The sequence below is a fragment of the Procambarus clarkii genome, chromosome 63 (genome assembly GCF_040958095.1).
Source record: "Procambarus clarkii isolate CNS0578487 chromosome 63, FALCON_Pclarkii_2.0, whole genome shotgun sequence".
NCBI classification, from domain to species: Eukaryota; Metazoa; Arthropoda; class Malacostraca; order Decapoda; family Cambaridae; genus Procambarus; species Procambarus clarkii.
Genome location: NC_091212.1, coordinates 11,597,669 through 11,623,452, shown reverse-complemented (window position 1 = coordinate 11,623,452; position 25,784 = coordinate 11,597,669). Strand labels below are relative to the sequence as shown.

The following is a 25,784-nucleotide window of genomic DNA, read 5'->3' as shown; positions in this document are numbered from 1 at the left end:
TCAGTAGTGATATATATACTGATACAGTATGTATAGATCATTAGTATGTGCATGCCTCATTGCTCATGTTTTTTCTGAGTGCTCTGTGCGATCTTAAATGCATTTGAAATTTATCAATATATATTAATACTGTATATAATGGTACAGTAATATATACTATTTCAAATACTGTATTACAAAATATAGAAGAGAGCACAAAAAATGTTGTAAAAGCAGAAAGCTGCAGGCCTTTTCCGACAATACATAGGTATTTGTTCCACAAAACCCTGTGTAGGTTTTGTTAAAGATCTTGTGGGAAAAATTTAACTTTGCTCTAAATCCAAGAATTTTATTACAATACATAAATACTGTAATACAAATAACCTAAGTACTGTTATCTCAAAATGAAAGCCATCCATAAGATATTTTTCATAACAGGACCATTAACCTTTCAATGGCCAAAACTTTCTTTTTGTTATTATTTTCAAGGAAACTTTGTTGGAGCTCAGTTAAATTAATATACAAGGCGATATGGTTCTCATGTCCACTTTTGGAATAACATTTGTAGCACCTAAATTTGGCTAAACTCTGATCTTCACTGAATGAAAGTCTTCATTTTAATTTTGTGACTGCCTCTGCTTATGTTTTTTTGGTACTACAGTTAAAGCAAAAAATGTTTTAAGGACAAAATAAAAAGGAAAACATGATGAAATTGGCACTGAAGACTCGTATGCTAGTTCAGACCATATCTCTCTGCTGGTATCACTGAGGTGATACCAGCGGGTAATCAGTCGTCGATCACAACTGGAGAAAACCCAATAGGTAACATAGGCACAATAACACAAGATACTGCTGGAAGAAACTTAGGCACTCATAGGTAAGCAATGCAAATGATCGTTGCATTGGACAAATACCCTGACTGAGGCCTGAATACCAACAGATATAAGTCCAGGTCACCTGAGGGTTTGGCCACCCTGTTCCCTTACTCTTCTGCTTGATATCACTGACTCAGTACTGTACCAGTACCTAATGGCTTCTGCAAGGCCCTTCACCAGCTTCTCGCTTTCAGCTAAGTGGTGCTGGCTTTCCCCGAGATGTTTGTTCTGCTGATAGCCATTGCTTTATTTATTTTTATTTATGCTTCATAATTGTGTTCATGCCACCCATATTGTTTGTGCTCTAGTATTCCCTTCATTCCAACTGTGGCAGCTATACCTTCTCTAGGGTCAACTTGTATTATCTTATGCTCCACCAGACATACTTGCCCTGAGCGGTTGTGGCCTACTTTTTTATAGCTGTTAAAGGAGAAGGTTAAAAAAAATAAAATGTTTGTTCACATTGAAGATTTACTTATAACTGGCCCTACTCATCTGTGTTAGGAGCCCTGCACTTGAATTGATAACACTCTTGGGGGTGTGTAAAGAATTTTATCATAATCTGTGGGAAAATCTGTAGGAGCCATGAGGATATTTCGAACCTATGCTCTGGGTACTCCATAAGAATAGTATGTTGGGAGATATATGCTATCTCCTACTATCTGTTGGGAGATAGTATATATCTCCTACTATCAGTAAGAGCCTATTTGAGGTGTAGCCATAACCTATGCTTTGGGAGTACCCAGAGCATAGGTTCGAATCCTCTTCATGGCTCCTACTGATTTTCACATTCTTATATCACGTTAATATGATTTCTTTGCGCATAATCTGTGGCTTTCTTACTCACTTCTTTGACAAGTATTCAGGGTTGGGTTTTGATGTTTGCTTGCCAAGACATTTTTCCTTCAACCGGCCTGATTTGGGTTGTCGAACTTGCTCAATCTCTGTTGGTTTTATTGTCATTGTGTTTTTGGCTGGGTTGTTATGGGTTCAGCATCTGATTTTGTATTTGAATCTACAATTTGCAGTTTCTCAGGATGTGCTTCAGTGCTTTTAAACATTGAAGTTCTATTCTGTTGCCATTGTCATATAACCTGCTGAGTTTTGGGGTTTTCTCACCTGTAGATGTGTTCAATTTGTCAAAGCTGGACCTCGGTTTTGGATAAGATGCCTTATCATGTGGCTGCCTATCAAGATGTGGTGTTGGCTGTTCCACTGCTTATGCAGAGTACTGTATACACTTTTGGTGTATAACTGCTTGTGTTAGTTTTATTCATCTTCCTGATTCATTCACATACTGCATTGGTGAATGTGTCTAGGGGATGACTGCAGCTTCAGCAAGTTTGGCTTATGGTTTAGTTGCAGGCTTTGTCACATGCAGGGCTGGCAGAGGCCGTATGAGGGCTGTCCCCTCTTTAAATGTGACTGGAGCTAGGGAATCTTCTCTTCCTGCTTTGGTTCACTGTTTCCTCTGTTGATTCTTTAGACTCCATAGGGAAGGTAAGCTCCCACTGTAGTCTTTACTCTTCTGGGGGTAGGGGGTGTCTAAAAGGTTGCGAAACTAGAAGGCTGTTGGAGGGACGTTCATGGCTACTCTTTGACTATCTTTGGTATTTAGTTTGTGTCCCTTAGTTTGTTACCCTGTACAGATATGTTTTCTTATATGAGCTGGATACCGTCTCTGCTCTCCTATGGTTGCATTTCCAGGTCACCTCTCTGGCACAGGTTTCTCTTGTCTCATCTTTATTTCACATGTGGCATGGGGGGGACTTTTAAGTACCTACTATAAAACAGAATGTCTGGATTAGACTCATTCTCTTTTTCATACTGATACTTCTCTGTCTTCTGGTTGTAGTGTGAGGTCTGGCCTTATTTTGGCTGGCTGATAATTGTTTTTTGGGGGGATAGGAGGATGGGGGGGAGGAAGTGATTGCAACAGTGCCTTGTGTGCTCCTGTCCTGCTCTATGTAGTAGTTCATGGCAGTTCTTCCCTTCCTGAAGACATCCCCTTCCCATGTCTTCGGCATTGGTGGTAGTGTACTACATTGCTTGCACCATTTTGGTGGCAGTACTAAGCAATGCTGAATGGGTCTGGGCCTTTTTCTGTGTTTACCTTGCCCTCTGATTTGTCATCTGCTTTTGAAGTCATGGTTACCATTTCCAGATTGTTTACACTGCTGCAGGTCATGGTTGTAGATTTTTTGCAGCTCTGTGATATGTAGCTTGTTGTTTTTGGTTTCAGTCTAGAAATCCATTTGGTTGCTCACCTTATTGTTTGCTATCCTGTTCTCTCTTCTTCTCTAGGGTGGAGGTGTCACTGGTTTTGACTGCCTGAAGGTTGATCCATACAGCTGCTTTACCAGTTCTTTCAGCTTCTGTTTGTTGCTTTATTTTTGGCTTCAGGCTGGTCCAGTGCTTGTGTTTCTGGGCCTCCGGATGAAGTAGGAGTTTTAGAGAGTAAGTTGCTCAGGTGCTTGTGGGTCTACCTGCATCCCCTATGTCACCACTGCATGGCCATTTTCACTTTTTTTTTATGCCAGGAATGGTGGTAGACAGAGTTAATCATACCAACCCTTTCATGGTATGCTTTGATGTTGGTTTCATGATGTGCCATCTTTACACTTTTCAGCCTTCTGGATCCCAGATTACCAGAGCATTTTAGGTGTCATCTTGTGGGTGATGTAGTGGTTTTGGCCTTCCTTACTGAGTACAGGGCTTATCTGGGGTTTGGAATAGGGCATGTCTCATTTCCTTTTTGTTCTGTCATTTAGACTTTCCATAAATCCCTAATCTTTCACAGACTGTCTTGTTTGGGCTTCGGATGTCTTCGTCTTTGTGAGATCTGCATTCTCGCCTACCTCAGCAACTGGATCCTTTAGGACCTCCCAATTATCTCATTTGTCTGGTGGCCATGGTTCTAATTCTTTTTCCAGATGGCCTACTCTGGCTTTTTCCTATCAATCTTTTTCTTTTCTGTATGTTTCTCTAGAGTGGGAAGTGGATGAAATCTACTTCCTCTGGCTTTGTGAGGCATTCAACTATCTGTGGATAAGTTGGTTTGTTTCAACATAGTCCCAGTGGCTCCCGGTCTACTATATTGGGCACTATACCTGTTTTGCACAGGGGAATGCAGTTTCCCTGGCCTGGAGTGTTAGGCTAATCATTTTTCCTTCCCATTGTCCATCTGCCTCCTCCTATGTTTACTGGATTGGGGCCCCTTGGCAGGCCACTTTTGTCTGTGGGCTCCCATATGATCAGTTCAGCCCTAGTTTTGTCCTTCTAGTTCTTCTCATGTGGTGTGTTGACTTACTACCTTCCTGAGGCTTGCTCTCTCCTTATGGCTCTCTCTCTCTCTCCCTGACATAAGGCTTAGTACTCGACCTCAGTGGTTTGTAGCTTTCTGCTGATCTTCGTAATTACTTAACCATAGTTACAGAACATGAGCTGTGCTCATGGTGACCCATCTTCCCAATAATCTTTGTGATATGCTGCTTTGGAACTACTGATGTTTTTGTCATCCATCGCCTTCTTGCTTGACTTGTTCCAACCTTCTACAACTCTGTTCACAAAAGAGAACTTTCATTGCTAAAGCTTTCGACAAGGTATCACATGAGACTGGCAAGGAAATTATAGGTACATGGAATATATAGGAAAATACTGGAATGGATGAAACAGTGGATAAAACATAGAAAACAAAGTGTCGTGTTAAATGGAAATGACTGGGGAAATGTGCTAAGATGGGTGCCACAAGGGTCCATTTAGGGGCCAACTTTTTTTGTCATATACATAAATGACATAAATGAGAGTATTACAAAACCACATTAGCAAATTTGCAGATGACATTAAGAGATATGGTAAAGTGAGAAGTGAAAGTGATATTGAGACCTTACAAAGACATCTGCATGAACTCCACAAATGGTCAGATGACTGGCAAATGCTTCTTAATGTCGATAAATGCAAGACCTTGCATGTGGGGCATAACAATCCACATCACAACTACCAAATTTATAGCACTACCTTACAACAGTTAGATGAAGAAAAGGACCTTGGAGTCAGAATCCATCATTCACTATAAGTTGCACAACAAGTGGGAGCAGCAGTAAAAAAAGTTGTGCAATTGTACAAGTCTCTGGTGTGCAGAGACCCACCTGAATTATTGCATCTAGGCATGGAGACCTCAGCTTCAGAAAGACATCGCTGCTCTGGAGAAGGTGCAACACTGGGCAACAAAAATCATTCCAGAGCTTAGTCAACTCCCGTATCAGGAATGGTTGAGGGCCACAGGGCTAACAACATTGCAAACCAGGCATGACATTGCAGATCTCATTGAAACCTTTAAAATACTGAACAATTTGGTGGATGTCGATCCGAACAGTTTCTTCAGAAGGACAGATGTAACATGAACGAGGAGCAACGGTTTCAAGCGCAACAAGCCACAATGAAGGACAGAAAACAAGAGTTGCTTTTTCACCCATAGGGTTGTAAACCTGTAGAACCGCTTACTCGCCAAAGCCGTAAACGCCAAACTCTGTTGGGTTTTAAAATAGAGCTGGAAAAGATCAGGGAAACTGGGGGGGGGGGGACCTTTGACAAGCCACTGGCTTCCTGTCCTAATTGAGGACAGGAAGGAATTTACCTTCCTGTCCTCATTGAGGACAGGAAGGTAAATTTTATTTTTTTTAATTTTAAATTCAGGTAAAATATTTTTTTGGCACATTTGTTGCCCTAATTAGTATTTATGATCTCTTGATCCTTGATTTGCAGGTTTAAAAAATTCCTCCTTGCCTATTTTGTCAATTCATGATAGTTTTGTACATAATGATCATGTTGCCTTTTTCATTCTATTTTCTATCAGCAAAAAGGAACTACAAAAGAAAACCTGCTCAAAACATAAATAAATGATCCAAAGTGTTTTTATGCCTACATAAGTAAAACAAAGACAAAAGACTTGGTAGGACCCTTAAATGTTGAGACCAAACAAGTTATAATTGTTGATAAAAAGGCAGCCAACACCTTTAATAATTACTTTATATCAATGTTCACTAGAAATAATAGACAATTTCAGTACCCAACATGAAACAATCAAGACCATTGACAAATAGAAGGATTCAAACCAAAGTTATAAAGGAACTGGTAGATGAACTGTCTCCCCCATTGAAACTCCTTTAAAGAAAATTGGACCAAGGACGAATTCCCCTAGAATGGAAAATGCAAATGTCACTCCTAGTCTCAGAAAAGGCAGAAAGAGCTCAGCAGAAAACTACTGACAGATCAGCCTAACACCTCTGATCTGCAAGCTTATGGACAGAATCGTAAGAGAGGGAATCATTCACCATCTCGGTGCACAATCTTAGTAAAATCAATGCAACATGGTCTTGTTAAAATTAATTCCTGCCTTACTGACCTATACATTTTGTTTAAGACAGTAACCAGCTATTCAGATAAAGGGCTTCCAGTAGACAATATACATGGACTTCTCTAAAGCTTTTAACAAGGTACCACATGAATGACTGGCAAAAAAATTAGAAGCAGTAAGGACTTGCCCAAAATGCTGTTGGTGCTAGTGGCTCTACAAGAATGTAAGAACTCTTGTACTGTATATATAAGTAAATAAATAAAAGCATGTGGAATAAATGGTAAAGTACTAGAATAGATTAAACAATAGTTCAAACAAAGAAACCAAAGGGTTGTCCTAAATGGAAATTATAATTCATGGTTTTATAATTCACTGTGTCGGGGGACAGGAAGCCAGAGTGTATTCATACACATTAGGTTTTTATCAAGGCTCTTCCTTCCCCCAACCGGTTCGAATTACTGATCTCGCCCAGGTTGCAACCCCACAGCAAGCTGACTACTTCCTGAGTGCCTACTTGCTGCTAGGTGAACAGAGGAATTAGGTTAAAAGAAACATGCCCAACCATTTCTGTCCCGCCTGGGACTCAAACCTGGAATTCTCGATTATGCGTTGAGAACGAACCCGACTGCACTACCAGGACCCTAAATGAGATGAATCCAACTAAGAAAAATGTGGTTAGTGGGGGTAATGCAAAAGGTTCCATCGTCAAGCCAATTGATTTTGTCATAACATTAATGATATTACAACATTAAAATGACAATATTACAAACCCATATCAAATTTGTAGATGACTAAAATCGGTTGTAAATTAGGAAGCAAAAATGATATCGAGGTCTTGCAAAAAGATCTCCATGAAATACACATTGGGTCGGGAGCCTGGCAAATGCTTTTTAAAATTGACAAATTGCAAGACCTTGCATGTAGGGCATAACAATGACCATCACAACTATCACATTAGCAACACTTCATGCAACCGATTGTAGAAGAAAAGAACCCAGGAGTTGGAATCCAGTGGTCATTGAAAGTTGCACAACAGGTGAGAGCTGCTGTAAAAAAAAGCCAACCAAATCTTAGGAATAGTCGAATAAACTTTTGATTTCATGGAAAGGAAAGGGGTTATTCAACTGTACAAATCTCCGGTGCACCCACATTTGGACTAGTGTAACCAAGCATTGAGACCTCATTTTCAGGAGGATGTACTGTATCTGCTTTGGAGAAAATACAGTGCAAAGCAACGAAAATCATTTCAGAACCAAGTCAAATATCATACCAGGAAAGATCAAACTGCGAACAGCTGCATCGAGTAGCTTAGTCATAGGCTGTTTGTTGCAGCTGTTCGCTGTTTGACCACCAACCAAGAGGCCTGGTTAAAGATTGGGCTGTGGGGATGTTGATTCTTGGAATCATCGACAGATAAAAGGAGCGTCTTTCCTATGTCTACTGCATTACGTTTCAATCCAGTCTGATTGTTTCCAATCTGGAAGTGTGCAGTGGCTTGCAGCTTTGCTGTTTTGTCCACAGCTATTATTTGGGCTTGGGGGGCTTCTGGCAGTCTTCCTGCTGCTAGTTTCTCATTCCATGCTGAATGTCTTTTGGTCTATCCATCTGCATGCACTTGTATGTGCTTCAGATGTTTGGTGTACAGCTGTCGTTCTTTGCTCCAGATCCTCCTCTTCTGCCATTCTCCTCTCACATGTCATCCCAGGCCATCTTCTCTGATTTTCTCAGAAAAGTCAGGCTCATCTATGCAGGTACCATTGTGAATAAGGTTGGCGAGTTACTGAGAGGTTCCTTCCAGAAATCAGGCACTGAATGCTATGAAATCCCTTTTTCTAGTGGGCCCCCAATAAAACCCCATCCCTGTCTTGTTCTCTTTTTCTCTGTGGGCTTATAGGGTTTTGCACAAGCAGCTCCAAATATTGAGGCTTGAAGACCTCGGGTGACCTGGGCTGCAATCTGGTGGGAGGCAAGAACATAACAATTAGGAAATGTATCCTGTGGCAATGATTGCGTCTTTTACCTTGGGGTGCCTAATTTTCTTAAATCAGCCACCTGTTTTGTTGCACCTATGCTTTCTAGTGGATTGACCCTAGTTTACTCTGATACCCAGCTTCCCTCACCTAGTAGTAACAGATTCTAGTCCTGGCATCCAGTAAATGATGGCTGGGTCCCAGATTCCTTGTGTGTATCAGAGTTAAGCTCAGGAAACTATTGTGGGCCATCCAGAGAAGTATGTTTCATTATATTCAGCACTTGATTTTTAGAGGAAATACTATATACTGTAGTTGGTTTATTTGTGTAATATTTAAGTCAACGTGCGATATTCTCATTCTGGGTATGATATTTCTTTTATGTCTTAAAATCTTTCAGATATGAAATTAGTAGCAGAAATAACAGTAAATATGGCAGCAGTGTTATAATATTACAAATAAAATCACATTATAAAAATAATACAAGGAATAATTAAACAACAGGGAAATTAAAGTTGCTGTATAAACCAAAAGGGTAAATGTAATCTTAATTCTTAAATCATACAGTGTTAGATGTGAACAAAATTATCAAAGTGAAACTTTCATTGGGGTTAGTGCATTGGTGAAGCTATCATTTGAGTACAGTACAGTATGTGCATATGTAAAACATTATTGATCTAATGTATAAGAGAATTACATAGGAGAGTTTCAACTAAATATGAGACCATCTTTTAGGTTAGTTTGAATATGATACCATCATTGAGGTTAGTATGAAGAGCCACCATCATTGAGGTTAGCATAAAACAGAGACTGTCGGCGAGGTTAGCATAAAAGAGACCAGCATTGAGGTTAGCATAAAATAGCGACCGTCATTGAGGTTAGCATAAAAGAGAGCAGCATTGAGTTAGCATAAAAGAGACCGGCGTTGAGGTTAGCATAAAATAGCGACCGTCGTTGAGGTTAGCATAAAGGAGAGACCGTCGTTAAGGTTAGCATAAAATAGCGACCGTCATTGAGGTTAGCATAAAAGAGAGAGAGAGAGAGAGAGAGACCATTATTGAGGTTATCATAAAAGAGCGACCATCATTGAGGTTATCGTAATAGAGCGAACATAGTTGAGTTTAGCATAAAAGAGCGACCATTGTTGAGGTTAGTGTAAAAGAGCGACCATCGTTGAAGTTAGCGTAATAGAGCAACCATCGTTGAGGGTATCATAAAAGATACCATCGTTGAGGTTAACATAAAAGAGCGCCCATTGTTGAGGGTAGCGTAAAAGAGAGACCATCGTTGAGGTTAGCATAAATGTGAGACCATCATTGAGGTTAGTATAAATGGGACATCATCATTGAGGTTAGTATAAATGGGACATCTTCATTTAATTTTATGCAGATGTTAGATCATATAGCTCATTTATGTTAGAGCAAATGCGAGACTTATCATTGGAGTTTAACGAATGGGCACCCATTATTATGGTTGCCTGTGTTAGTGCAATCTTTATTAGTGTGCATGTGAGACCACTTGGCATCATTGTGGTTAGAATGTAAATGTGATCTTTTTTAATGTATTACTATTAATGGAAAGATGGTTAATCCTTTGCCATTTTCATCCATAGGCTTCATATTTTAACCAGTTAGATATTGTACTCTATAAACAGTTATTACTTAAAAGGCCAAGACTTTTGTTTTTTTATTTAGCATAAATATTGTCACTTGACATTTGATCTCATTCAAAAACTGCATTGGGGCTGGAAGGTTTATAGGCAAACAAAATGCACAAGTGTATTTCATAACATAATTGTGTAATTACATTTCAAATTAATTAAAACAATTTAGTTTAAAGAAATATCAGAAAAGGTATCTAGTAACAAAAATGCAAGCAAAAGATTTGGAGTGAAATTATTGTAGTTAAAATACCATGAAAAGAAACTAATAAATACTAAACTTTCAAGCTGCTACTGGAACTAAATATTATGTATCATCGCGCGTGAGATTTCTTACCGGTTTGCCGAGTACTGTGTTTGTTTAATACTGTGTATGATGGTCAGAGAAGAGTGGAGGGTAAGGCATGTCCGGAAGCAAGTAGAGGTGCACCTGATGTGGCCCTCGTCAGTTCCTTTTGCCTTTTTGGATTGCATTACTGTAGGTAACAAGTAATCTTTTTAGCTATTTGCTAGATAACCTTGAGTAATGAATTTCCAAATGCATTCAATTTATGGCTGGTTATATCTCCTTGTAGGCTTTGTTTGCAAGTAGCATTCCCGAGATTATAGAGCTGGTCGGAAGCCGGTCCAAGTATAGTGGAGAGTACAAGCGGGAGCATGGGAAGAGGTACAGCGCCTGGTCACATATTCCTGGCTGCACCCCGCCCTTGCCCTCCCTTCTGCTGCTGCTGCTGCTCTTGCTGCTGCTGCTGCTGCTGCTGTTGTTGTTGTTACTGCTGCTGGCAGCCTAATAGTGTAGGGATGAGTGGTGGATGTTATGTGCAGCAGCAGCACCAGGGGTGGGCGAGCAGGGCACGGGCGGGTATGCAGTAGTGCGTGTGTGTGTGTTGTGTTGTCCTGCTCCTCTGTGGCCATTCCTGTGCTTTCTGGCTTACTGCCATCTATTGTACACTGTCCCTTTATGTGTTAAAATTTTTTGCTTTTACGTTCATGTTTTCCTTATACATAAACCATTGTTTTGGCTAGAGACCTAAACTCCTTAGCTAACCAGATCCTAGCGAGGTTTGAACGAGGGCGCAAGGAGCGTGAAGGGGTGTTTCCTTTTGTCGGCACCCTGCACGCCACCTCCACGACACCACCCAATATTAATATCCTGTACTTCAAGCAGTAGAAGCACAGTTGTTTCCATTGCTTATTATCACACTACAGTACAGTTACAACCATTACCATTCATGAATTCTCAAAGTTCTATAATTTTAAAATAGTAGCAATGGATGCTCAGCTGCTGCTTATGCCTGTAATTTTATAGACATTTTGCCACCTTTGGCAACACACCAAACATCTTTCCATAAAATTTGTGCTGTCTCTCAAATGCCCATATCTTACACCTTTCTGGCACCAGTAATAATTGTAATTCTCATATTGATATGAAAATCATGCAGAACTAAAGACTTAGACAACATATTAGTGTTGCATGCCTTCATGGTAGCCCTTTAACCATTCTTTTCAATGCTAATACCAGTCAAATTAAAATAGTGTATTTAAATCAATCTGTTGCACCTGCATCACTTGCTTTACCCTTGTCAGTCACTGCAATGAACCTGAGTAATGCAAATTTCCTCCTTATGTGTGAACCCTTTATGTCAGTTCACTGATCATGCTCATTATGCCACTCTACTGTAAAGCCTTTCCCACAAAATATATGGTCTCCTTCCTTTCACCTGATGCTTGCTACCCATTTGCTTTTATTTGCTTGTGTCTATCCCGAACCTCCACATCCTTTCTGCTTGCTTCTAATGTTTAATTGAAGCCCATACATGTATTGACCTAATCATCATAGTTATCAGGCTGCACTTCCCATTCAGATAATGTATCTTTCAGTAATATCGCTTAATAATGTTTAAAATTTTCATTCAGGTGTACAGAATTAATGTTCTTGTGAGTCAAAGTCAATTTTTAAAAGAGCATTTCAAAGTGTTCAATAATTTACATGTATGAGAAAAAATAGGAAGTATTACTTTTTAATGAAAAGAGTATAGCCTGAAGACAATGAGCAGCTACATTCAGGAGATGTACATGTGAAGACATCATACTGTACCTTTGTGTCTTGAGCCTAGAAAGGAATGCTCTTCTTTATTTTGTTCAAAAAGAATTGATAAACACTTAATGTATAGATTGACTCTTGGTGCATCTTCAGCTAAATAGCACGTACAGGCCTAATAATAATCTTCATTAAGATAGTAACTTATTTAGCTGCTTATTCAAATCAATCATTTTAAATAATTGATTCTTGATAACTTTGGTCATCTTCTGTGTGTAGCTTAGATTTACAAATCATGTGGGATAATTTTCCACTGTATGCCATCACCAGAAACTGTGAGCTGTAGAGAAAATTAAAGTTTGATTATCTTAATGTAATAATATTGGCTCAGAGTCCCTGGGAGCATTGTGAGGTGGAGTAGTGTTGGTTATCCACGGCATCCTGAGCAACTGTGCCTGAACTCCGCCCGTGTGTTCATACCAACCAGTACCATTTTCGTGCATTCGTAACCTTGATGACCTTGTTTTGCGTGGCCAGACCTTTGTGAATTTTAAATCCTTTTTCCTTGAAGCAGTCTTACTCATCTTTATAACCCTTACTTATTTATGCAAGGCCTAATCCATGTATGTCAGCTCTGACCAATACTTTATAGTCCTAGTCCATGCTGGAGCCAGTATATGCTATCTAGATGACAGCAATGCCAACATAATGGGCAAAGGATATCACATTTACAAATAGTTGCTGATCAATGTTTACTCTTCAGTTACTTGAGTGTCAAAGTAACACATAGATATGGACTCATAATAGTGCCATATCTGCTTGTAAAATATATAATAAATTAAAAATTATAAAACGGTGAATGTTTCGCATTATTGGCACCAATGATAGATCAATAATCCTTTTGGCTGAAAACACACACATCAGTTGCCAGCATTCTGTTGCTCAATGTAGGGTGAAGGAAATGATTTTGTCAGAGTAATACATGTCCAGTACATGCTAAATTGTGCATGGCCACTACTCTCTTGGACTCGCTAGAAAACTGGGAAAAAAGCCGGCTGGACTTTAAAGTGTTTTATTGGTGTCACATATTTCTGTTTTGCTGTGTTCAAAGTTAGATTATTGGAATCATGGCACAGAAATTGTTGATGCTGTTGTTTTGTGATGATCAGGTCTTCTATCTGGCATTCAATTGTGGGTCCTTGTCTCTGACCAATGTCATTATTTTGACTCCTGTATCCTTGTGTTTTTACCTGCCTTTTTCCCTTAAAAAGAATCCTAATTCCCTAGCTGGTAAATCCATTGTTTAACCCCAACTTTCAAGCATTATTACTGACTTCTGTTTCTTTTGAAAATATCTGACTATTGTAGTTTCTTACCTAATCTCCATAATTTAAATCTAATGTTTGATAGTTGGCCTTCACATAATTTCTCTTTATCTTTTGCATCCTTCATTTTGGAACCTTTCTTATGTGATGTCTATTTTTATTATTTGTTTGTGGCTTCTTTATATACTTGTGAGCAGGTATATCCCTCTATCATGAACCCAGCATCTTGTAATCATGTTGCTGAACATTAAGGAACATTATTCAAATCCATATCATATGTTTTAAATTTTCCTCCTTTGGCTCATCTCTATGGCACTGCCAGTTTGCATTACTGTATAACACTTTCTTAAAAATACAAATATATTTCAAATGTAGTTCTCTGCATGTTGTGCCTTGTATTTCATATATGCCTTTAGCTTTAATTGAAAATTATTGCTTGGAAAAGATTTCCTTAGTCCCATAGCATCCCTTTCATCTGTCTGTTCTCATCTCTTCCCATTCTGATCTGAAACCCAGTGCAATGGTAGTGTGCTCATTTCCTTATTAAATCTCATCCCATAGGTGGAGCATCGGTTGCTTATGTTCCAATTTTTAAAGTAATATAAATATCGGTGTACGGAACTCGCTGGCTAAGACTTGTATTACTGTACCGATTAATATGATACAGTATTCTGAATTGTTTTTTATTATCTAACAATAATGCTCATGCTTTATACTCGATTCAGTGTTGTTGTTATTCGTACCGGTAGTATTATCATTATTATAGTCTTGAACCAATATTTGTATCTGTGTCCACCTCAGCTTGTACAGTATTATGAAAAATCAAATAATTTTTGTGCCCATCAGGCAAGCTCAGTGTTATTAACTTGTATTTATGCCCTGTATGATAGTCTGAAATATCTTGCACAAATTCTTTTGTATTGATACCAAGAAGAATAAAAACATAAGCTTAGTAATATATTGACTCTCCAAGGTGGCATTTTGATTAAATTAGTGGACAGAATTGATTCAGAGTGACATATAGTAAGAAGTCAAAGTAATTTTTAATGGTCTAAATGTAATGATTCAAGCCATTTTCCCTTGTGTAATTGTTAAGATAAGTCAATCAACTTGTGAGCGTGAAGAACCAATATAACAAGGGGGGGGGGGGGGGGACAGTATTTCATTACATCTTGGGTACTTGTTTATTAACTTGTTTTTAAGGACTCCAAATTAAAACTCTAAAAATGAAGTACTCCAAATTGGTACTCCAAAATTAATAATTTTCATCACTCCAGTAGACTTGTATGTAATAATTCTTAATAAGAAAGTGGTTTTGATAAATATTGCTTGATAAAAACTGAGTTCTATGTAGGGCTTAAATTGAAATAACTTAAAGGGGTACAGCTAGGCCTCATATTTCAGCCTCTCCTTAAATTATGCCTCTATTATCTAGAATGATAGCATATGTTCATTAATTTTTTTATTCAATCCAATTAATTTAAGTAACTTTTTGGTATTCTTACCTTAACAAAGTTCTGTGACTTCAGTGTGTAATTAGTAATTTCTTTGTAGAAATCTCGTAATATAGTAGGCCTATATATACTCCATTATGCATGACTGCAAATTTTATATTAAAAATTAGTGTCAGTTTTACACATCCTTATGCTTAAGATTTCATGAACACCGTCCCTAAATATCATGCACTTATTGTCTGTAACACCACAAGATCTTTGATGCATAGTACGTAACGTAAATTATGTTTTACAGCATATGTATGTTCACATTTAAAGTATCATTGATCATTATATAGGTCAAAACTTATAAATATCCCAATCATTTTATTTCCATTGAGATCCTTGCTACTGTGTACTCTATACCAGCATGCCCAATTTTTAATGCTTGCAGTAAGCTCTTCTGTATGTTTTGCACAACATAATTACATTTCTTCTACCTTTCCTCATTTTCTTTTTTGGATTTCCATCTTCCTAAAAGTAGATAGCAAAACGTGTATTTTCTTAGTTTGTAGCTGTATATACATAAAATGTTTAATTCACATCAGGTATTTAACTCCAGGAATACAGACTATTAAAAAATCCTGATAAAAAATATCTTATTACACTGTTTCTTTCGGAATAAATTGGCAACCTCATGTGGAAGATAGTGCTAGCTAATCCAGGGCCTTAACATGACAGTGAGCAAATCTAAGCTTCCCATAATTATGAATAAGATCCTTTAAACTCAGACTAGATCTGGGATGGAACCTACCTCCTTGAGTTTGTAAACATTTGTATGCCTTAGCCATTCTATCCCTTATTCTTTTGACCCTTATTACTGTACTTACATTTTGCATACTGATTTTTGTAGAGCTTTTACTTTATTTCCAATACAGTATTGTCTTACTTAACAGTACTGCCAAAATGTTCCACTTGAGTTTTGACAAACTTATTTATATCCATTTGTCATCATTAATTTATAAAATATATAAGTAATTGTTACTTATCCTTACACATTTTTAAAACTGAATTTTTTAATGTTCATATAAGATACATAAAAGAAGAAACAAAGTACAAAGTTTTGTTTAAAGGGGGATGCACAGTATCACATAAATATTTACCAGTATGGAAATTCAAACAGCCCTACCTGAGGTGCTATCAAGATCAGTGAGTTTGATTTATTTGTCTAGAGAAAAGTTCCATACAATAAAGCAGTTTAATTCATTCAGGGTCTTGTCTAAATATCTTGTATCCCTTCATTCATTCTCCCTTTCTGCAACCTGTTCCTTCATCTTTTATTCCCTCTATTTACAGTATTTGGCTTTTTCTTTTACTTATTAAACTCATTTCATCTTATATTCATTATTCTCACATTCCCATGCAAATATATCTGAATTTGCTCTGAGAATTTAATGTTTTCTCAAGAAGCACAAAATTGTCAAAATGATTAATAAGTGTTGCTCACCTGCATGGTTTGAGCCATTGACAAAACTGTACAGTACATATTTCTTTATATATACTCAAGTCTATTTGAGGCACTTGCAAAACTCTAAACCAAATACTCACAATTTTTGCAAATTTATTACTAAGGCTTAGCCAACTGGGTCCCCAGAATCCATTATAAACAGGCTATGCTGTATTTAGCTTAATATGTCATTTAAGGGTATTTCTTAATTGTAAATTTTATTGTTTAATAATTGTAATTTAATTGAAATATGCTTATGAAGAGGATAGATTCTATATATTACAGTATTGCAGTTACATATACTCTCTTAACATTTTTTAGTAAAAAATAACCTCCTTTTAGCTTTATCATTTGATTTTGTGAGGTTTTGTCGTGCTTGATATAGTGGTGCTTTATGCATTTGTTTCCAGAAGTTGAACACTGAAGCATGCTAATTCACGTACTGTATATTATTCTGGAATACTTTAGCTTCGTTTGCGTTTTAAGCATGGTCTTATTTTGATTTGTGCAAAGCATAAGAGTTTATGTGCGTAACATTAGATATAGAGGTTCATTTTTATTTCCAAATTTCGCCTCATCTTTACTTCCTCGCTATACAGTACTGAATTTTGACCTAATTGTTGCTGTATTACACAATATTCTGATACATATCCATAGTGTTTAATTAAATGTTATTGGTATATAACTTTGGATTACCATTTATTTTGAGCCTACTGCTGAAATCCTGTCTAAAATCATATAGAATTTTTAATACATACATTTATAAGTAGAAGAAACTTAATACTCATAGTTGTATAGCCAATAAAATTCTTCTTGGATTAGCAAAGTCTTGGGTGTATTCTGACATGAACATAGATAAGAATAATTTCTATATCTTGTGAAATAAATTACTTCATGTAGTTTGAGCATTGTTCTTACATAATACTGAGAAACAAATCTTAGCCAGTTGTGTACAAATGGAACAAGTCTATTAATGCAAAATATATGCTTTGAATCTTAACCCTACTATTACAAAAAAATAATCTACATCATTCATATCATAGTATTTCATCAATCGTTGACTTGCTCTTTTTAATCCATTAGTGTAAAAATATTGTATTCATATATATTTCGGTCTTGGTAACAATCTAATCATTCTACAATAGCTGCTTCAATTTTCAAATATATTTTTTCTTCATAACGAATACCAAGTAAAACAATATAAATGATACTTTTTTATAAAAAAGTTCATCAATTTCAATGTTAGTAATCATATTTAAATTTCTGTATCTTGTATTTAAAAATGCTAATCAATTAGCAATAATTATTTTCCACTTTAGCTAATTAAATTATACACCAGTTTTCTGTGGGGAACCCCTTCGGCTCCCTGGAGCTATCGGGCTAATATGCAATTCATTAGACCAGGGCATTAGTCATAGGATTTCAGCCTACTTGGGACCATGAACCAGAACCTGGCCCCCTCAGAGAGGCACAGGGAGCAGTGGTCCTGGAAAATTTCCTGTGGTTGGGGGTTTTCATTATCTGCCATCGACCAGGGTTAGGCACCCAGAAAGGTAGGCATAACAAAACAGACCCCACATGGTAAGAAAATTGCAACCGAAACTGAAAAGAGAGACAGAATTCCCTCCAATCCGAAGGAAACTAGCAAACGTCACACTCAACCACCACGTCGCTTGTCTGCGCAGCCCAAATCACTTCAACTTTGGTTCAGTCTGCACTCCCTGGTTCTTCACCAGTTGTTCTCCCTGCAAAACAACCCCCCCCCCCCTCTCCCCCTCCTTGCTTCCAGCTCCCAAATGCCTGAGGGTTTCGGAGTCAGAACAGGGTTTAGTGAGACTGCCCGAACAGGGTAGCCCCCACTTTGAGGGCTGCCCCGTTCTGGTTGGGGACGGAGGCATTTGAGCCAGTTCCTCCTGCCGAGGCTTCTGGGTCCCACCAGCAGACCCCACTTCTTTTCCGCCTTTCCCCCTGGACTCTGCTTTTCTTCAGGGGTAAAGGGTATGGAGGACTGCTCTGCCCCGGGTCCCGACTTGGGGGATCCCGGGGTTGGGGAGGAGTTGACCTGGTGAACTTGGGCCCCCTTTGACCCCGCTTGGGTGTTGGTGCCCTCTTTGCGAGGCTTGTTGCAGGGGGGGAGGGGTTTTCTTACCACCTTTCCCTGTAAGAGTATGATCTGAGGTCGGCTCCTCCCTGGGTTCGGTTCCGGGTTCCCTTGGGTTCCTCGGCTCCCTCTTTCCAGAGGTTTTCTGCCTCTCATATCTCACCTAAGGAGGTTCGGGAGGCACTTGCTGCTTACTTCCTGCGAGACCCGGATTTTGCCTCTGTCATGGATCCGTCTTTGTTTGAGTTCGGTTCTTCTTCCCCCGTATTGGGTGTATTTGAAGGTTTCGGAGTCTTCCTGGCTCAGACTGCCATCTTTTCATTGGGGGCATAGCATGGGTTCTGTCAGACCCGCATCCTTGATTGGCAAGAAATTTCTACTGTTCTAAAGGTTTACCTAGAGGGCAGTCTTGAGCACCTTAATGCAGGCTTGTTCGCCCCTGTTCTTCCTAGAGATGTTGGCCTTGTACAGCTGCATGTGCAGAGTCCCACCCTTATGGCGTCTTTGGTAGCTGAGGACTTGAGCACTTGGGGGCATTTTGCTTTAGTCTTGTGCTTCTTTACCCTCCTTGAGTTGTCCTCGGACTGGCTTGAGGAGGATGTGGAGGCGTTGAGTGCCGGGCCTTCGTCTAGTGCGCTGGCCTCAGCGTCGGTGGCCATGTTGAAGTTGTTTGCATCAATTCTCAAGGAGGCAGTGTTTCTATTCTTTGCTTCTCGCCTCGCATGCCGGCAGGCTGTGCTCACTCTCTTCGGAGTCTGCTTGGGCCAAGGCTCTTAGGTTCTCATCACTGTTTTGTCCATTGCTATTTACGGAGTCTGCAATCACACAGTTTCTGCAGGTGGCTTCGACTAGTTGTTGTTCTTTATCCGACTTGTTGGTTCTCCAGGGTGGAAGGGTCATGCCAGGGCTCAGGATTCCTACGGTCAGGGTGGGTATTTGGTGCCAGTTTCTGAGCCGACGTTGTCTTTGGAGCCGGTGTCATCTGGTTGGTGTGGTGATCACTCTGTTCGTTGGTCGGCTTCTCGTAAGGGGTGTTGGCCCTTTTGTGGTTTGCCCAGTTGACGGGGCAATGGGTGGGGCGGAGGCTTGCGCTGTTTGATCACGCTTGGTCCCACAATTTGTGGGTGTTATCTACTGGCCTGTGGTGGCGTTGGGTGGCTCCTCCTCCTTCGGGGGGTTCAGGGCAGGAGGGGCAGGCTTCTTCTCGTGCACTCCATCGGGTCATCTTGGAGTAGGTATGTTTGGGCGTGGTCGAAATGATCTCATCCCTCAGGTGGGTTTCCCACCTGTTCAAGTGCTGAAACAGGACGGCGGATCTGCAATTCATTCTGGACATGTCTTGTCTGAACCCCTGGATTCCTTGCCCCTCCTTTCGGATGACTAATGAGCCGGGTGCCTGGATGGTGTCCTAGGACCTCCGGGACACATAACAGCATGTTCCCATTCATCCGGGGATCAGGGAGTGGATAGGTTTTGTGGTAGGGCATCAGCTTATCACTTTCGTTGTCTTCCTTTTGGTTTGAATCTGGCACTTTGCATTTTCATGCGTCTTACCCGGGTTGTGGTGACTCGTCTGCATCTGCTAATGGTTCGGATTTTGGTCTGCGTAGTCGACTGGCTGGTGTGCGCTCTCAGCCTGTCCGCTTGTCTGCTCACCAGGGGTGTGGTTCTATCCCTGCTCGCCGGATTTGGGTTCCTAGTGAATTGGCGGAAGTCCCATCTGGTTCCGTCCCAGGTTTGGACCTGGCTGGGTCTTGTGTGGGTCTCTCGGACCCCTTCCTTGTCTCTCCCTTCGGTGGCGCTGCTGCAGATGCAGTCCCACCTTCAGCTGTTTCTGGGGGGATTCCAGGGTCACTCAGCAGTTGCACGAGCAGTTGTGTGGGCGTCTGAACTTTCTCATGCTGGTTTACCCGCTGGGGCGTGTTTGGCTTTGGCGTCTGTTCTAGTTCCTTTGGAGACGCCCCTTCCACCTCTCGCAATCGCTAGGTTCAGTCTTCGGAGGCCTTGAGCCAGTTGCTGCATCGCCGGCTTCCTCTTTAGGTTTTTTGGGGTGCAGTGCCTTGACAAGCCCTTTCTCGATATGTTCACGGACGCGTCATCTCTCGGCTGGGGCTTTGTGACCAGTGCTCACCTGGCAGGCCAGGTGCGGTGGTGTCCAGCCTTCCGTCGGGCTCACAGCACGGTGCGGGAGTTCACGGCTGTTTGGCTGTTGCTTCTAAGAGTTTGGGTTGCTCCGGGCTCAACCATTCGGCTCCATTCGGACTGTTCTCTGGTGGTTCATTGCCTGATTTGCTAGGGTTCTTATCAGTCCTTGCCTCTTTGAGGCTGGTCGCTTTGAGTGGCTTGTCTGCAGGTTTCTCGGGGTTTGGCTCTCCATGTGGTTCATATCCGGGGAGTGTCCAACGTCCTAGTGGGCAGCCTGTCCCAGTTCATTACCCTGACTACGGAATGGACGGTTGACTCCAACTCCTTCAGTTTGCTCTGCTGGATGTATAGGCTCCCGGAGGTGGATCTTTTTGTGTTGGCTTGGTCGCCCCATTTACCGATACATGTGGCATCGTTTCCCGATCACGGAGAGTTGGTGGTGGATGCCTTTCGGCAGGACTGGTCAAGATGGGGTTACCTGTACCATTCCCCCCAGGTCCAGCTTCAGGTTCTGGCTGAGTTGGAGTCGTACCACAGGAGAGTACTCTTCTTTGCTCCTTGTTGGCCAGGCCAGTCTTGGTTTCAGGTGCTGTTTGCTCTGTGTCCGAACCTGGGGTCTTTTCTCTTCCGCTTCCAACAGACTGAACCGGACGAGTACGTAGGGGGTTTGGTCTTCTCCTACGACCTTCATGTCTGGTCTTTTTGAAGTGGGTATATCACCACTTGTATCGTGATCAGGTGGCTTCGTTGATGGTGTCACCCTGAGAGCTTCGTCTCAGCGGCAGTATGAAGTTTCCTGGCATTCTTTCTACCATTTTCTCTCTCTTCATTGGTTGTCTTCTATTTCTGATAAGGTTATCTTGTTCTTTCTGTCTTGGTTTTTTCAGGACCATCATTAAATTAATGCTTAATACTGTCTCCTCGTATCGTGCGGCACTGTTGGAGCCAGTGCAACTTGCGTTTGGGGTGGATGTCACTTCTGCCCCATTCCGTAAGCTTTCTCGTGCCTTGTTTCACCTCTGGCCTGCTCATGCGCCTCCTGAGCCATCCTGGTCCTTGGACAGGGTGCTCTCCTATCTATCTTCCCCCTTGGTTTGTAATGGTCCCTTCTAGTCAAGTGTATTTTTCCAAGGCTCTCTTTCTGTTGGAATTGGCCTCTGGGGGTTGGGTCAGTGAGCTTCATGCTCTCCTCCAATGCAGGGGTTTCTGCTCCTTTGATCCTGGTAGTCAGTTTGTTCAGTTGCAGCCTTCTCCTTCTTTTCTGGCGAAGAATGAGACTGCTGCTTTCCGGAGGGGTCGTTTGGTCATAGATACTTGGTCTGGCTGGAGTGCATCATGTGTTGTGTCTGGTTGCGGCTCTTCGCTGTTAACTACGTGCCTCAGCATCTGTGGCCAGGGATATGCTGTAGGTTGATCCGGTTTCCCTCGTTCCCTGTTCCAGGGGTCGGGTCTTCCAGGTCCTACGCAAGGTTATTAAGTCTAGTCAGCCTGCAGTCTATCCTCGTGCCTATGACGCTCGGAAGTTTGCTGCTTTGGCTGCCATCTTTGGCAACTTGTCTTGAGCTGATATTTTGGCACAGGAATTTTGGTTGTCGAAGAGGGTCCTGGTCAAACAGGGGTCAACATTCCTGGTCCTGGGCGTTTGTGTGTGACTTTTGGTTGTAGGTTGCAGCCAGTTGTCTCACCTTCGAGTCGAGAAGCTTGTGGCGGCCGCCTCCCAGGTAAGTCCCTCTTTTCCCTATCTTTGGTTACATAGCTCCTAGGAGCCGAAGGGGCTCCCCCATAGAAAACCAAGCGTTGAGTGTAATGAAACGCCATTTTCTGGGTAAGCCCTGGAGGCTTCCTTGCAACCCTCCCTCCCTCGTGTCGGTGGCTTTCACGCTGTTTTAATACTTAGCCTCTGAACTGGAATGGCTGGGTTGCCGGTGTGGGGGGGGGGGGGCTGCGCAGAATAACAACTCGGCGGTTGAGTGTGACATTTGCTTGTTTCCTTGGGATTGGAGGGAGTTCTGCCTTTCTGTTTGGTTTTCTATTGCAATTTTCTTACCATGTTGGGTCTGTTTTGTTATGCCTACCTTTCTGGGTGCCTAATTCTGGTTGATGGTAGATAAGGAAAACCTCCCAACCCAACCACAGGGGGATTTTCCAGGGCCATTGCTCCTATGCCTCTCTGAGGGGGTCAGGTTCTGGCTCGTGGTCCCCGTAGGCTGAACTCCTATGGCTAATGCCCTGGTCTAATGAAGTGCATATTAGCCCGATCGCTCCAGGGAGCCGAAGGGGCTCACCCAGAAAATGGCGTTTCATTACATTTAACACTGTTTTTTTTTTTTTTTTTTGAAATATAGTATTACTTTGTATCTTTGTATTCTTGGACAATTTAAAATACAGATTATTTGTAGTTTTTTTTAACATCATTGGCTTTAAAACAATCTACATTTAATTTTATGCCATGCTATACAGTATGTACAAAATTTCCAGAGATAAAGTTCAGTATATTCATATTTTGTACATTTATTTCTGCATTTCTGCATTTTTTCATTTTTATTCATTTCATATATGGTGCAGGACTCATTACTCAGATATATTTTAATACAATACTGTATTTCTTACCTCTTATCATCAACAGTTAAGCATATTTCATTATTTTTTCTATTAAATCAAGTAGAGTATAAGCCTTTTCAGAATTTTCCAAATACAGTATAAATACTGTTGATTTTTAACCCTCTCATACCAAATGGATTTGGTTACAGTGTTAGATATATTACATTAACAGCACATTCATTAAATTAAAATACTCCTGATCCTTGCAACAACTGCACTGAGCAATATTAAGAGTTTTGAAAGCCAAATAATATTGATAATCATCTACAAGCTTTCCAGACTGCTTGGGATTGCAAGCGTCCAAAAATTTTGTCTGAAAAACTGGCTGCTTGTCCTAACATTTTTTGGCACCAATTAAACTTATAAATAAACTCTGCACTCACCAATATCAAAAGTGCTGATCCTCTTATAAAGTTGTTGAAGGCTGTTGTTGATGGTGCAGAGTTTTTTAAATGGTTTGTGCGGTGGATGCTGGGGAAGTTCACCTGTCTGGCATGGAACCAACCTCCCATTTGCTCTGTTTCCTCTTACTTCTGCCGATACAAATCCTACACTGCATCAACAACATTCTTTACTCACTGCACTTCTAGTGTATAAACTGTAAATTTATCGCACTTTTAATATAAAGAAAAATCGGTGTGTAAATTTAACCTTAAAAATCGTGTTGCTTACTTGGTACAAAACTGTGCACAACTCTCCTAGAGATGATGCTCTCAACCTTCAGTCTTAGCTGTAACTTTCCTTTTAAATGTTTTAACAGAACATTTCCTCTTGGGCTTGCCACTAGAAGTAGTCCTACTTTCACAACTTTAGTGGACAATTGTATCAAAACATACACAAAATTAGGAACTTGGTAATCTGAGAAATCAGTGCCCGGAAAGCACGTGATTGACTGTACCTGAATATCTTTATTGTCTCACAACTTTATATGTTCATTGTTCAAATAAATGCAAGACTGATTGATTTGTTGAAGATACATGTTAATAAATTGTACAGTATATTTATTTAAGCATCATTGCAAATAAAATCATAAGGTGATAATGTTTGTCAGTTTCATCAAAATACTTGCAACCTCAAATTACTGTATATACTAATTCAATAATAATTTTATGGTAAACGTTTAGTGATTAGAAAGCTTCATATCCTCCAATGAAGTAGCTCTCCTATTAAATAAAAATAAATTATGCCTGGGAGAGGCCTGCAGCTTAGCAAATAATTTTGTTGTTCATGATTTTGGTCTATGAAGGTGACTTCTTTTCGTTTAACATTCCTGACCACTAAATGCTAATTCAAAGCTCTAGTATTACTGTGTGTGTGTATGTATGTATGTATGTATGTATGTGTATATATATATATATATATATATATATATATATATATATATATATATATATATATATATATATATATATATATATAATATATAATATATATATATATATATATATATATATATATATATATATATATATAATATATAATATATATATATATATATATATATATATATATATATATATATATATATATATATATATATATATATATATATATATATATATATATATATATATATATATACACATACATACATACATACATACATACATACATACATACATACATACATACATACATACATACATATACTTACTGTACACTATATTTGTTTTAAATAATGAAGTGATTACATAAGCATCCAAAGAGTAATTCTTGAGTTTTTGAAATGTTTGAAGCTGATTACTCTGGAAGGTTTATTCTTGTTAAATAATTTTTATAAACGAAACAGTTCATTCTTTTGTTTTGATGGAGAAAAAGCATGAATTTTGTCATACAAATAGCATAAGCATTAATCATACCAGAATATTGCATGTGCTAAAAATTGGATCATTTTGCAACAAGGACAACTTTCTGTGTTTAGGGAGAATGCCTGTGCATGTCTTGTGAAAGATTTTTCCCCATTTGCAATTTGCTTCAGATTGATGTCTAAAGAAATATAAGATGATTTTAAATATTTTATGCTAATGAAATAATTAATGCTAAGCACTGAAATGATATGTGTAAGGGCTATAACAATTCTGCATACCATTTTATTAATATTAAAAGAATTTATATATATACTGTATATATATTATATATTATGCAAAAAAAATCACTTTGAAAAATAAAAGATTGTGTAATACATTTTCGGGTGTGTGGCATTCATCAGAGTAAGACAGAATTTGAGTAGAGACAGAAAGAAAGGTGGAGAGGTCACTTGACCCACAGATGGCCAGCTTTCAAGGGAGAACAGGTCATCAGACCATCAGATAAAGTGAGGGTAAATCTCTCCTTATCTCATAGGGAAAGAATAGTATAATTAGAAAAGACAAGAGAAATTTTGAGAACTAAAGAATAATTTCTTCCTCTCATTTTTCTTAACAAAATCGTGGGTGAAATATAAAGAGTATCAACAAAGAGAGATGAGCATTTTATCCCAGAGGATCGGATTGATTCCACAGAAAATGGACCAATTGGATGATATACAAAGGTAAATAAAGAAAAAATAATTAAAAACACCATTCAATGGTGATTATCTTCCTTTGACCTGATGTGCATTATTTGTGCATTATTATATGGATTGAATTTGTACATGCCAGGGCTAACATTAAGGCTATTGGGAAACTTTTTAGTCAGAACTGACTCGATCAAATTTTGCTCACAAAAACGCCTTAAAATGAGCAATGTGTTTCAACCCTCACAAGTCGATAGCATCATCACATAGACTGGAATGTATATACAATACACTAAA

At 39.5% G+C, this 25,784-nt stretch overlaps 1 protein-coding gene across 1 annotated transcript in view; it reads left to right on the top strand.

Annotated features, from left to right (window-relative positions):
• slo (calcium-activated potassium channel slo) overlaps positions 1 to 25,784 on the top strand; it is a gene marked incomplete in the record, with an annotated part of 691,171 nt that overhangs the window by 354,825 nt on the left and 310,562 nt on the right. The window contains 1 exon segment of the mRNA XM_069308722.1: positions 10,416 to 10,507. Within this exon segment, the coding sequence (XP_069164823.1) occupies positions 10,416 to 10,507 (92 nt within the window).